The sequence below is a fragment of the Ambystoma mexicanum genome, chromosome 6p (genome assembly GCF_040938575.1).
Source record: "Ambystoma mexicanum isolate Mex_15411 chromosome 6p, UKY_AmexF1_1, whole genome shotgun sequence".
NCBI classification, from domain to species: domain Eukaryota; kingdom Metazoa; phylum Chordata; class Amphibia; order Caudata; family Ambystomatidae; genus Ambystoma; species Ambystoma mexicanum.
The window spans coordinates 407,027,726-407,041,197 of NC_090935.1; the positions used below are offsets into that span (position 1 = coordinate 407,027,726).

General features: G+C 47.7%; 1 protein-coding gene across 3 annotated transcripts in view; it reads right to left on the reverse strand.

Annotated features, from left to right (window-relative positions):
* Positions 1-13,472, reverse strand: part of OXCT1 (3-oxoacid CoA-transferase 1) — a 1,005,602-nt gene that overhangs the window by 75,115 nt on the left and 917,015 nt on the right. For all 3 annotated transcript variants that reach the window (XM_069627204.1, XM_069627203.1, XM_069627202.1), the window contains one exon: positions 8,967-9,068. In XM_069627204.1, the coding sequence (XP_069483305.1) occupies positions 8,967-9,068 (102 nt within the window). The remainder of the gene's footprint in view (positions 1-8,966; positions 9,069-13,472) is intronic.

Consider the following 13,472-nt stretch of genomic DNA (forward strand, 5'->3'; position numbering starts at 1 on the left):
TGATATAAATAGAGCTGCTAAACCATCTTCCAACTATTTCATGCTCAACCATTGCTCCACTCCTCCCACTCAAACACCACCTTCTAGCCCTCGACCGTGACCATCAATCCAGTAGGAAGCTTCTGAAAGGAGGAGGTGTAGCCCTTGTAACAAAATATTCCCTCTCCATTAGACAATGCAACCTCCCATGGGAAGGTAATGCCGACATCATCTCCACCAAACTGTCCCCGTCAACTAACTGTACCATAAATATACATAACATTTACCGGCCACCTGGCGCAGCCCTAGACTTCCAAGGACATCTCCTCCATTTACTAGAAGATAACATTAAAAAAAATCCACTAAAACGATCCTACTCTGCGACCTTAACCTAGGCCTCCATGAACCTAAAGATAAAGCAGCCTCAGCCCTAGCCAAGGAACTCAAAGAGTTGGGATTCCTATAAAAAGTCACCAGCCCAACTCTCTGCAAATGTCGCAGACACAATTGCCCTACAACTATCAGCTCCATCTCTGCCTACCCTTGGACGGATCATAACTGTATTCATTTTACCATCCCTACAGTCCCTACTACCAAAGCACTCACCTAGGCTCCACCAGCTCAAGTCAGAAGCTCAAAAAATGAACTAAGGACAACCTTCTCCCTTTTCTGGAAGTCCATGAACTTAAGCTCCCGTTCTCTAGTGACCCCGGCACACTTGCAGACATCTACGCTGCCGCCCTCATCAAAGCAATTAACGCCCTAACCCCAATAGAAAACAAAAAAAGAGAACAAATCTATGCACATTAATGCATGGTTCACAGATGAACTACAAGCCTTACCTGCCAGCAAACGTAACGCTCCAACTACCTGGCAATCTAAGCCAAGTGATTCCACCAAGGAACACTTTAAAAGGCTATCCGCACAGTACAAAGATGCAATAATCAAAGCCAAATCTTTCTTCTTCAACTCACGGATCTCCAAGGCCAATTCTCAACCCAAGGAAATGTTCAACATTTTCAGAGAACTTATCACCCCCTCCACCAGTCCTGATGAGATCACTAAAGAAGAAGCGTGGTGCTCTAATATACAAGCAGCCCTGCTCAGCAAAATAGAACTACTCCAAGAATAAATACAGGCTCCATTCAAAGCATTACTCAGCCATGACCAGCCTCCCTTGCCTAACTTCCCTTCCCACAACTCCACCAACCTGCTTTTCCCTTTCCGTGACGTCACTGAAACAGAAGTCCTCGACCTCCTCCATCATCTTAAACCATCCATGTGCAAAGGAGACATTTGCCCCCCTAATATTGTTAAGGAATGTGCTGTCTCCCTCGCATCTCTCCTAATGGCATTCATTAATTTAATGCCTCATTTACTACAGGCACCGTGCCCTCGAGCCTCAAAGAAGCTTGGCTACGCCCTCTACTGAGAAAAACATCCTTAGACCCCTCCTCCCCGAATAACTACCGTCCAATCACCACCGTCCAGTTCCTCCTAAAAATCTTGGACAAAGCGGCTCACAACCAAATTCAACACTTCCTTGAATCTAACTCCATCTCGGTAGGAGACAATCAGGGTTCTGCAAAGGCCATGGCACAGAAACCACCCTCCTAGACCTTAAAAACCAAATAACTGACATCATGGACAAAGACAAGCCAGCTCTCCACCTACTACTGGACCTCTCGGCTGCCTCTGATCTTGTGGACCACAAGATCCTCACTTCGCATCTCACTTATGCAGCACAATTCTCCAACAAAGCCTTCTCGTGGATTACATCCTTCCTAAAAGGAAGAGCCATGAAGGTCTTCACGAATCAGGTGAGCGCGGCTCCTACTACCATCCACTGCGGAGTCCCTCAGGGCTCATGCACAGCGACTACCATCTATAACCTGTTCACAAAGCTGCTTTTCGACAAACTGGACTCCCTCGGCATAGCCTACACCAAGTATGCCGATGATACACAGGTACTCCTGCCACTCTCAGGCTCCTATGACCAAGACGCTGCAGCCCTCCATCTAATCTAAAGCACCATCCAAGCCTGGATGGGGCAAATGGGCCAAGTCTCAATGGCGATAAAACCGAGATCATCATTAATGGCCCCAAAGAAACACTTGACAAACTGGGTCAAAAATACTGTAACTTCTCCATTGATAACTTCCTCATCCCGGTCTCCTCCACAGTAAAGACACTAGGGGTCTAGCTGCACTACACTCTATCCATGACACGACAAGTAAGCGCCACTGCTCCACTTCTGCCCACACCACTAAGCTCATTAATGCCGTAAAACCCTTCCTCTCCAAACTGAACCTTCTCTCCATAGCTAGAGCTACAATTGGGGCGAAACTAGATTATTGCAATGTCCTCCTAGCAGGAAATAAATGTCAAAAGACTCCAAGTCATACACAATAATGCCCTTACACAGCACTAGATATACCAAAAAGGGACGACATTGCACAAGCCAGATGCCGGAATTCGACACATCTGGTCCTCCCTCCAAGCTGGGGCCCAAGTAGCTCATATGGATCAAGAAGCTGGACATGTTCTTCAGAGCGACTGGGGAAGACTATGACGACGCCAAAGTGGCACATATGAGTCGTTAAGACTGCTCTTCAGAATCATCCCGCTTTCGAATGTGTACTTTGACCGGTTCGTGATGTGTAGTGAAAAGCAACACGACGAGTCCCTGGACCAATTCTGTGCACGACTGTGCCAACTGTCAAGCACGTGCAGATGGGACAATGATGAAGCCATGGTAAGAAACCAGCTAATACAAGGGTGCAGTTCGAGCAAGCTGCAAAGGCAGATCCTGCGGGAGCCTGGGATGACGTTGGCTCAAATTCTAGACAATGGCAGGGTATATGAACTAGCGGAAAGCAGAGGGGCAAGAATGGACACGGCCGTACGGGCAAGCAAAGGGGAAGAGGCTTTTGCCCTAGGAAAGGCCACCACATCGAAGTCTCGGTGGAGCCAAAAACGTCAGGACACATCCCCTGCCCAGGGCACCCCAGCAGTGTGTCAGTACTGCGGGTACGATCTACCACACGCAGAGGAATGCCCCGCAAAGTCAAGAGTATGTGGGAGGTGCACCATACCAGGCCACTACGCAAGGATGTGCAGAGCTGCAGCGCCAGTGACGACCCACAGGGGCCCTGTGAGATAGAGCAGTGGAAATTTCAGGAGGCCACGGAGCGTAGCCACGCTGGAACAAGACATGCAGAGACTCAACATAGCTGAAGAGGATGAAGAAATATTATTCATATCCAATATAGCTACGGGAGCCAAGAAAAAAAGGCAACCCACCTGTGTAGTAGATATTAAGGGCACCCCCACACCGGCCCTCATAGACACAGGTGCATCCGTGTGCGTTCTGGCCACTGAACATTACAAGGCCCTCCCTGGCCCACCACAGCTGGAAAACGCAAAAGCCAGAATGTACACATTCGGGGGCGACACACCGCTGCCGATGTTAGGCAGAAACCTGTGCAGTTCCCTTAGGGACCACTGCAAAAGGCTTAAGACTACAGGTGTTGGCAGTAAACCCAATTGGTAGCAGTCTGTACCACCCAGATTTACCTGGTAGCTGTGGCTGAGCAGCCAGACTTCTCTCAAGAAGAGTTAGACAGTATATAGAGTATACAAGATAGGTACCAAAATACAGTAGCACAAGCAAACACTGACCAGAGCTTTTGGTATCAAGTATATAATTATTTATTTAAAGACACACTTAGGAACACTCTAGCACTCTTATTGTAAGCAAGTTCAAAAACACAGTCACTATTAATATATATACATCCCTTATTCCTTATTAGACAAGTCTTAGTTAACACCACTTATTTCCAGACAGAGGTGAGCGCTTAACTAAACATGGCACTCCAATAAGTTTAAGAAAAAGGGAGGGAAAAGGGAGAAATTAGAAACAGCACACAACACAATACTTTAGAAGCACCCAGCAAGGCAGGAAAGTCAAAGTCTACTTGTGAGCAAAAAGTTCAGAGGCCAGGCTCCCTCTCTTGGAGAGAGTAGAACACCAATGCTCCCAAGATCATACAGTTTAAAAAGGCTTGGAGAGTCTTGCAGAGAGTTTAAAAAGGAATCAGTTCAGCTCAGAAAAGTTCAGTTAGCCACCCTAGGGCCAACCCAAGTGGTAAATTGAGGATTTAAGAGACACCCCACACAGACTGTTGCGAGGGAGGCCAGGCGGATACAGTACCTTGAAAGTGGAGAGAATCCTCCAGCGGGGGCAGTTGTTCCTGGCAACGGGTGCAAGTCGCGGCATCGTCCAGAGGAAGAGATGGTCTCGACGTGGAGGAAAGCTGATGGTCGTTGCACTGCCAGGGAAGAAACCAGCCACGGAGTTCTCCGGTAAAAAGGTACTGTCCTTTTATTCGCGGTAGTGGAAAAACGTGGTATCCCGGTTGCCGGGGAGCTGGGCACAGGCAAGGCGGCCACGAGATGATCCGGGAAGGCGAAAAGGCAGGCAAACTGGTTATCCCCACCAGTCAAAGGAAGAAGACTGTTTGGGATGAAGATCTCCTCTGTCGTTGGAAGAAGTGGTGAGTCGGTTCAGCAGGGCTCCACCAGTGGTGTCGTCGTTGCAGGTCGGCTCAGCTTCTCCCTCTTCGGATTCTTTGGTCCTGTGGTGACATCTGAAGTCCCAGTCCCCAAAGCCCTGCTTTTATGCAGAAAACCCCCATTCATCAGTCCTAGCTGTCACTCAAACATGCTAAGTGGTGAGCCGGGCGGCTCACCACTGGGCCAATCACACAAGAGTGCTACTTGAGTTGCCGAGGCAATTCAGTCCAGGGTGCCTAAACCCCCTCCTACACCCCCTGTTGTACCCAGACAGAGTTGCACCACTTTTGGAGGCTTCTGTGGAGAAGCCCACCAAAAAGTGGAACAAAGGGCTTGACTTGGGTTGGAGTCGCAAAAGCGAACACAAACGCCATTTTGGAACCGAGTTCTGGCAAAAAACAACCAGTGAATTAATATTAAATAAATAAACCAGCGGTATGTTTGAGGCTATGTTAAAAAGTATTAGCCTCGAACAATGGGAAAATCCCATAGGAATATATTCGCAGTTGAATATAAAAAGTAGTATCCACTGCCACCAGCCAAAACTTGCTCAGGGGGGACTGGACAGTGCCCCTACCAGTACGCCCACAATATGTTGGTTTGTACTGGTTCTGTTCACAATTTAGGACTAGTGAAGCCAATGGTGACTTTACATGCCCTGGGAGACAGTAGTCAGTCCCAGGGTACGGAGTCTATGTTTGGGGGTCACTATGACACGCCTGTGTTACGGCACGGAGGGTGCTGTGTAACACACATTCCAAAAACACATGAAGCCGTAAGGAGTAAAAGACCCCATAGCCCATAAAACACATACGAAGTCAAAGGATATCTCAAATCATGTCTAAGAGTGGGAGAAAAAGAGTCTCACTCTTAGCAGGAGAAAAAAATAAACCCCAAAAATCCAGCAAAGCTGCTGGGGGGCTCACTAGGTTTGGGAAATTAGCCTTAACAGAGAATTCTCCCTAACAGCCGATCTAAGGGGTCTTTGTCGCACCAGTTACCCATGGCCCCAATGTGATCAAAGCCAGGTTTTATGCGACGGATGTCAGCCCACATTCGCTTCTAAGCTGCGCAGCGTCCGGGGCCCTGAACATTGCTCTTTTCACGCTAGCAGTGTACCAGTCAGACATTGAACAGCTCCTAAGCAAGTTTGAATGCATCTTCCAAGGGGTGGCCAAGCTAAAAGCGGAGCAGATTCGCTTGCACATTGACGAGACTGTAAGCGCACTGCCCTCAATCACAGGAATATTCCCTTCCATTTGAGAAAGCAAGTGGAGAAAGAGCTGCAGACTCTAATTGAGATGGACATTATCAAGAAAGTTGAAGGGCTCACGCCGCTGGTATCGCCGATTGTAGTAGCTTCCAAACCCAAGCAACCAGGTGCTGTCCGCATCTGCGTGGACATGAGGTTGCAAAATGCGGCCATAAAAAGGGAGCGCCACATTACCCCAACATTGGACGATCTTGTCAGTGAGCTGCAAGGGGCCAAAGTGTTTTCAAAGTTGGACCTACGGTCGGGGAACCATCAGCTTGAACTTCACCCGGAATCATGGTACATCACAATCTTCACGACCCATGAGGGGTTATATCAATTTAAGAGACTCAGCTTTGGCTTATCCTCCACCGCAGAAGTGTTTCAAAGCACCATTAGGGGAGCACTGGGCAGTTTGCGTGGGGTCCTCAACATGAGCAACAATATTTTAGTGTTTGCGTTGTCGGAAATGGAACACATGAAGAGGTTAGACCTGACCCTGCAGAGATTGAGCAAACATGGTCTGACGTTACACCAAAGTAAATGCAAATTCTTCAAAGACCGCATAGAATTTTTCAGATTCGTCTTTCACGCAGGGGGAATATCGCCCGACCCGGAAAAGGTTTGCGACATTCGCGAGGCCGCAGCACCTGAATCGCCAGCAGAAGTCTGCAGCTTCCTTGGAATGGTGAATTGTTGCGGCCGATTCATCAAGAGACTGGCGTCGCACTCGGAACCCCTCCGAGCCCTGACAAAGATTGACAAGCCATGGACATGGGACAGAAGGGAACAAAAAGCGTTCCAGGACATCAAACTGGCACTGTCAGACCAAGACACCATGGCATACTTTGATCCAGTGATTGAATCGGAAATTGTGGTGGATGCCAGCCCCGTAGGCTTGGGGGCTGTACTGCTGCAGGCAGGTGCACAAGGGAACATGCGTCCTATTGCATATGCGAGCAAGGTGCTATCTGAGACAGAGAAAAGATACTCTCAAATTGAGAGAGAAGCGCTGGCAATTTTATGGTGTTGTCAACACTTTCGCCTCTACATCCTTGGGAAGCCTGTGGTCGTGGTTACAGACCACAAACCCCTGATCCCCATCATGGCCGGGGCATCCTCGAAACCTCCCCCACGCATTCAACGCTTGATGCGGTCACTCATAGAATATGGGGTGAAACTTCAGTACAGGCCAGGGACAAACAACCCCGCTGACTACCTGTCCCGCCATCCAAACAGCAGACGGGAGCATGGCCAGGGAGAGGCCGTGGCATGCCAGGAATTAATTCACAACATCGTGGAGGTGGCCATGCCAGTTGCACTGTCGAGAGAAAGTGTCGCCAGACCGTCGGACGAAGACGAAATATTCATGGTCTTCCAGTCAGCCACCAGGAGCGGGGTGTGGAAGGAGATCTTGAACAACAATGCAAGGCGAGATGTGAGAGTGCAACAGGATTTGCAAGCGCTGTGGAAGGTGAGGCGCAAACTGTCGGCAACGGGATTTGCAAGCGCTGTGGAAGGTGAGGCACAAACTGTCGATTTCGGAAGAAGGCCTGCTCCTGCGGGGCCAACAGATAGGGATCCCATGTGCTCTCGTGCCTAAAGTGCTTGAACTGGCGCATACAGGCCACCAGGGGTCTGCCAAAACCAAAGCGAGGCTGCGGCCGAAAGTGTGATATTCAGACATAGAAGAGCAAGTGGATGAACATGTGCGAAGATGCATGCCGTGTCAGGCCGCCAGTCCAGCGGAAAGCACACCCCCCATAAAATCCATGGACCGGAGCGAACATCGGTGGGGGACAGTACATGCAGATTTTGGCTCAACAGGCAGAGGGATGTACTTCTTAGCGGTCATAGACCAGTGGTCAAGGTATCCCGAAGTAGAGCTGGTAGAATCCACCACGTGTGACCACATAATTGTAGCCCTAGATAAAATGTTTTCGACCCACGGGTTTCCCACCGTTCTATGCTCAGACAATGGGCCACCATTTATGGGGAGTCAGTTTGCAAAGTATATGGAGGAGAGGGGAATACAACACAGAAAGGTGACACCCTTATGGCCCAGGGCGAACGGAGAAGCTGAGAGATTCATGAGGACTTTAAGCAAGACATTTCGGATCTCTGCAAATGGAAGGGGGGTACTAAGGAGAAACTTGTTCTTCGAGTTCTTGCGGGAGTACAGAACAACCCCCCATCAGTCCACTTGGGGTTTCCCCAGCGGAGGCCCTGTTCAGGCGATGCCCAAGAGGTCTCCTCCCCAAACTTGAAGGGAGAGCACCAGGCGTAATCGATGACTCAAGGGTCAGACAAGAAAGAATGGCCAGGAATGAGAAGGCGAGCAAGAGGAGACACCTACAGGAGAAGGAAGTGTCGGTGGGCGATACTGTGCTGGTCAAGAACCGGCATCCTGAGGGGAAACTGTTGCTCACATACGAGCCGCAACCCTGGAGAGTGACACACGTGAGAGGTTCAATGGTAACCGCTGCCAATGGGAGAGGAACGGTAACCAAGAACAAGTCGTTCTTCAAGAAGGTGGACTCTGGTCTGGGGGAAAGGCCGCTGGAAGAGGCACCTGAGCCGGGAGCGAGGGAAGAGCCGCCAGAGGCAGAGAGAGCAGAGGAACCTGGACCCAGTGAGGGAACACCGCTCCCGACCTTCAGGAGTAGCAGTCGGTACCCGGCCAGACATGGTCGGCAACCTCTAGCTCGATTCAAAGACTACATCATGGACTCAGGGGACTGAGCCCGCCGCAGCCAGAGTTAGGCGACTCACGTTGAGTCACAGTTATGTTACGTCTGTATTGTTTGGTTTCTGTTTTAAGAAAAGGAGGGATGTTACGAGGGAGTAATGAGCATGTGCGCATGCACGAGCCTAGTTTGGGTTCATGCATGCGCGTTTATAATATATGTGCCCGGAACGGCAGCGCCAGGACCTCGCAAACCCCAGACGTGTCTCTGAGTCTCCTTATCGGTATGCGTGTGTGTGTGTGTGATTGCGAGGAGGCCCGAGGCGCTCCTACAGGTTAACAGTTACTGTCCAGCAAACCCATTTCTTGCATATACAGGAAATTCAGGGACTTTTTAGCACACATAATATGCATGAATTAATTTGTTTACAATTTGAGGATTAACGATAATAATGCAGAGATGAAAATACTTACTTCAAAATCAGCGCCGGTCGTCTTCTTGATGTCATCCACTGAAAGTCCTTCCCAGAGTTCAATCAGAGTCAGCCCTTTGTCTTTGTCAACATCAAACACGGCCTACAAATGTGAAAATGTAATTTAATTAGTACAGTTGATTTATCAGCAACAGTAAATTTGCATATCATGAAAAAAAAAATGTTCACACTTAAACTATGTGGGTTAAACAAAAGTGCAAACCCTTTTTGCCAATTCTTTAACAATTGTTTTCAGTTAATTATTTACTATATTTAAAAGATAGTTTTAAATAGCGATGTGGCTATTACTGCAGACAAGATTATATTTCTAGTTTTTACCAGTCAATGTTCTCTGTGTTCTCGTTTCTTGCTTTGTTGAAAGAAGGTTTCCGTTAACTGATGTAGCTGTTTCTGCAGCAACATCAAATCTAACACCTTTGACTTTCTCAATCTTAGAGTGTTGAGTCTCAAATCTGAGAATATTATCTCCTAACTTAAATTATTAGAATAGAAGGTAGCAGTCACACAGAGCAAGGAGTAGACTTGTTTTCCGTGGAACACTAAAATCTCCATGCAGCCCGTAAGAAATCCCTAGTTTAGGGTACATCAGCAGTCGGCAACATGCAATGGGTCAAGGGATTACTCCCGAAACTCGCATCACGAGAAAGCTTCACTTTGGTGGAAAGCAAACTACCTGATGTTATGGGAGTAAAAAGCATGCCGCCAGGGATGGCGTTTGCACAGACAGAAATCTATACTCTAATGCCGGAGCTCCTGGAGCTTAAAAACTGACGTGAAGGATTCAAGATCTGGATCTCCTGGATTTGCTGTTGGTGCAGGTAGGTCAGTAGGAGCACAGCATGCTTATGGTGCAGTCACATGGTGCAGTCACGTGGAACACAAGGGAGAAGGTGGACAGTTCAGAGAAGCTAGATGTGGACGCACAACTGACCTCTCCATCACTTGTCCTCTCCTGAGAGGGATGCTGGGCACCATCTATAGTGCTCACATGCTAGAGGGTGCTGCTGCCACCGTTTAATCCCCATTAGACATCTTGATAAAGACAGTTGGAGGAACACAATCAAGATGCTGCGGAGAGACAACATAACGTCAAAGACATGGTACAACTTCAGTTTTCGAGGGCTACACAATAGGCAGAAATCTGTGGAGAAGGTTACCAGATGAACCCAGGAGAGGCCATGGATGTTGTAGGTCCTGCTACCAAAGTTGAACTCGGGCTGGTGTAGCCTCTGTTTTCCGGCCCAGGTTCATGCAAAGGTGTCTTACCACCCTCACCTCAGACATGGGACAGTCCCCATGGAAACCACCCCTCCAAACTCCACAGGGAGTCGGTAGGGAGGGACGCTGCACATCAAAATACATTTGCTGAAACTGGAGATGGGTTACGCCCTAGTTCTTAGATTACTATCTGGACACAGACACCAGAGTAGATTGTATAGGGATTCTAATGGGGAGCCCTCTATTTATTAAAACATGTATTCTACTTGTAACATTTCCTATTCCCATTCCAAACATACTCCTGGCGTGAGTACCAACTTAATGGGAATCTGCTACTACAGCTCCACCTTCCTTGGCAGGGTTTTAGGGACCCTTAGGGTGAGTCAAAAGACCCCTTTCCTAACTTCATGCACCGCCCACATGGAGTGTGGTGTCAGGGGGTGGCTTCTGTGGGTGGTCCCATCTCACTAGGTGGTCTGGTGCAGGCCGCCATGTCCTCCCACTACCCTATGCCAGAGTACCCCCCTTTCCACCACCCCTTTTACTATAACAATAACAGCCTACACTTAGTTTTTATACTACTTAACATTCACGTTAAAACCTTGTACCAGTGATCCGCAACGTGCAGCTCAGAAGCAACATGTTGCTCACAGCACCCTAAATTGTTGCTCATCAGCTACTCTGGGCCATGGTGTGGAGGCCTAGAAGGAGGTGCTGAAGGGATGAGACCTCAGCAGTATAGCAAGGACAGAGTCCTGGATTTTAGAATAATGTTGGACAATGAGCCTGCTGTCGTTCCAGTTGGCTTAGATTTGCAGCTGCAAGATCCGAGTTTGTTGCAACCATGCAAAGTATTTTTCAGTAAATGTCCTTACTCATTTCAGCCTCTTTGTTAAACCCCTGTCATTTTAAGACACTTTGCCCAGATGACTAATGTATTAATGAGCAAAATAAATTACCCATGTTCGCATGTTTGTGTTCTGGAGAAAACACTTCCTGTGTACAGCTACTAGGAGCATAATGGACAAATAAGTGGCATGCATACCCTACTTTCCTTTATTAACTAACTTACATGCACCGCTTTTTGTACAAGTGAGCTCCGTATTTGATGCCACCATGCATTCTATTTATCAGAAATATTACTTTTACCTCACTTCACCTATATTATTACATAGTGTCCTAGTGGGAACATTGTCATCATCTGATACTCTGCCCATCTGGCATGTGGACAATGGGCAGATAAGGCAAATGCATGGCACACATTTCACAATTAATTTGCCCTTAATTCAAATCCAAATAAGTTTAAATTAACAAGCCAATTAATCCAAATACATAGTTAACACCACCATACCCCTCTATGAAGTGGTTGTCAAATGCTCAAAGTTTTGACCGATGTTTGTCACTAGGTGTTGTGTAAATTCCCTTTTGTGCAGAGAAGAGAGGCTCCAAAACCTTCAGAAAAATGTTATTCTTACTCCCGACTACTTTTTCATCAATGTTACAGGCCCCAGATGCTTTAAAATGCAATATTTGCCATTGCATTATGATGGTTGCAAACCTTTACAGTCTAAGAAACAGGGAAATGACCAGAATTGGTGAGAAGGGAGAGCAAAATCCCACTTTATAATCAATGTGTCCCCCAGAGCATCGAGCAATGGATGTTTCTTGGAGCAATGTGCACTTCTTGCTGATGCTCAAGGTGAATAGGGCCACCTGAGGGATTCCCAAGCATCAATTTCTGAAATTCTGGAAGAACCACCACTCGCGAGAGGTCAAAGTCTGCCCCTACTCAAGGCACCTGCAACCACATTCTCTAACCAGGCAACATGGGCAGGCCGTAAAAACATTATTCTCTAGAGCAAAGAACCATAGAAGCATTGCTTCCCTGCACAGATGCAGCAACCTCGCACCACCTAGTTTGTTGAGGTAATGCATGGCTACTGTGATGTCCATCAGGATCAGGACACACTTTCCCCATGGATGGAAGTCAGGTAACAGTGACTAGCCTGATGGCCCATAGTTCTAGTGGACTGATGTGCTCCCTCGCCACAGCGAGCACAGTGCCCTCATTGTGTGAATGTTGAGGTAAATTCCGTATGGGAGGTTTTGGTCAAGTGGGATCAAGGGTGCCAAAAAAGCTTGTCCCTTACCACATCATCCCACAGGGTCCACAACAGGAGGTCAAATTAAACTTTGCTCAAGACCTGTAGCAGGTCCATCAGGTTACCCTGAAAATTTGATTACTGCTAAAGCAACCACTGGTGTAAGTGCAACAGGGTCTCGGCCTCTTGAAGATGCAGGATGTCATGAGTGATAAATGATGCAGAATGGTAGAATTACCCGACATTGCAGGAGAGCAACGTGTAATACATGGAAATTCACCTGAGGAGCAGGATGGGATGGGCGATGAGGAATATATGGGAGGAACATCCAATCAAGAGAAAAGTACCAGGCGTAAGTAATTGGTTCTTCAAATGGATTCTGTCCTCCAACGTATTCCTCATTTTTGATAGACTCCCAACGCAGTATGCTACTAGAGGAGGGTACAGAGAATGTCTTTCATTAATGCTGTGTAACGCAGCTTTCCCAAATCTCGCCTCCTGACCCGATGCAGAGTTCAGGCAATAATGATTTGCAAAAGTATGAAGAGAGGTTATAGCACTACAGATGTCCTGCATTGGAACCCCCTTCTGTAAAGCCGATAAGGTAGCCATCCCCCTAGTCAAGTGTGCCCTTAATAAAACCGGGATGTCTTGGCTGTAGCATTCGAAAAAGGTTAATCCAGCAGGAAAAGGAGGGCTGCTTGGTTACTGCTAAACCTAGCTTGTGACTGGCATACTCCACAAAAAGCTGGTCGTCTTGCCTAAGCTTTGGCATTCTAGAGATGTAAAAGCTCAAGGCTCTAGGAGGGATGGGGCGGCAGATAAAAGATAGGAAGCACAATCTTTTGTGCCAGGTGAAATTCTTAAACTACCTCCGGAAGGAAGGTTGGACCCTCAAAGCAACCTTCTCCTTGTGAAAGGTGGATACTGGAGGCTTACAAGATAGAGTCTATAATTCACTGACTTTAAGAGCCGAAGAAATGGCCATTAAGGAGACTGTCTTGAGGGTGAGCATGCTTACGGGACATGAATGAAGGAGCTCAAATTGAGTGAACATGAGGAATTTCAACACCAGGTTCAGATCCTAGACTGGTACAATGAAAGGAACAAGAGGGAAAACATTAGTTAGACCCTTCAGAAACTTGATCACAATCGAGATCTTAAAG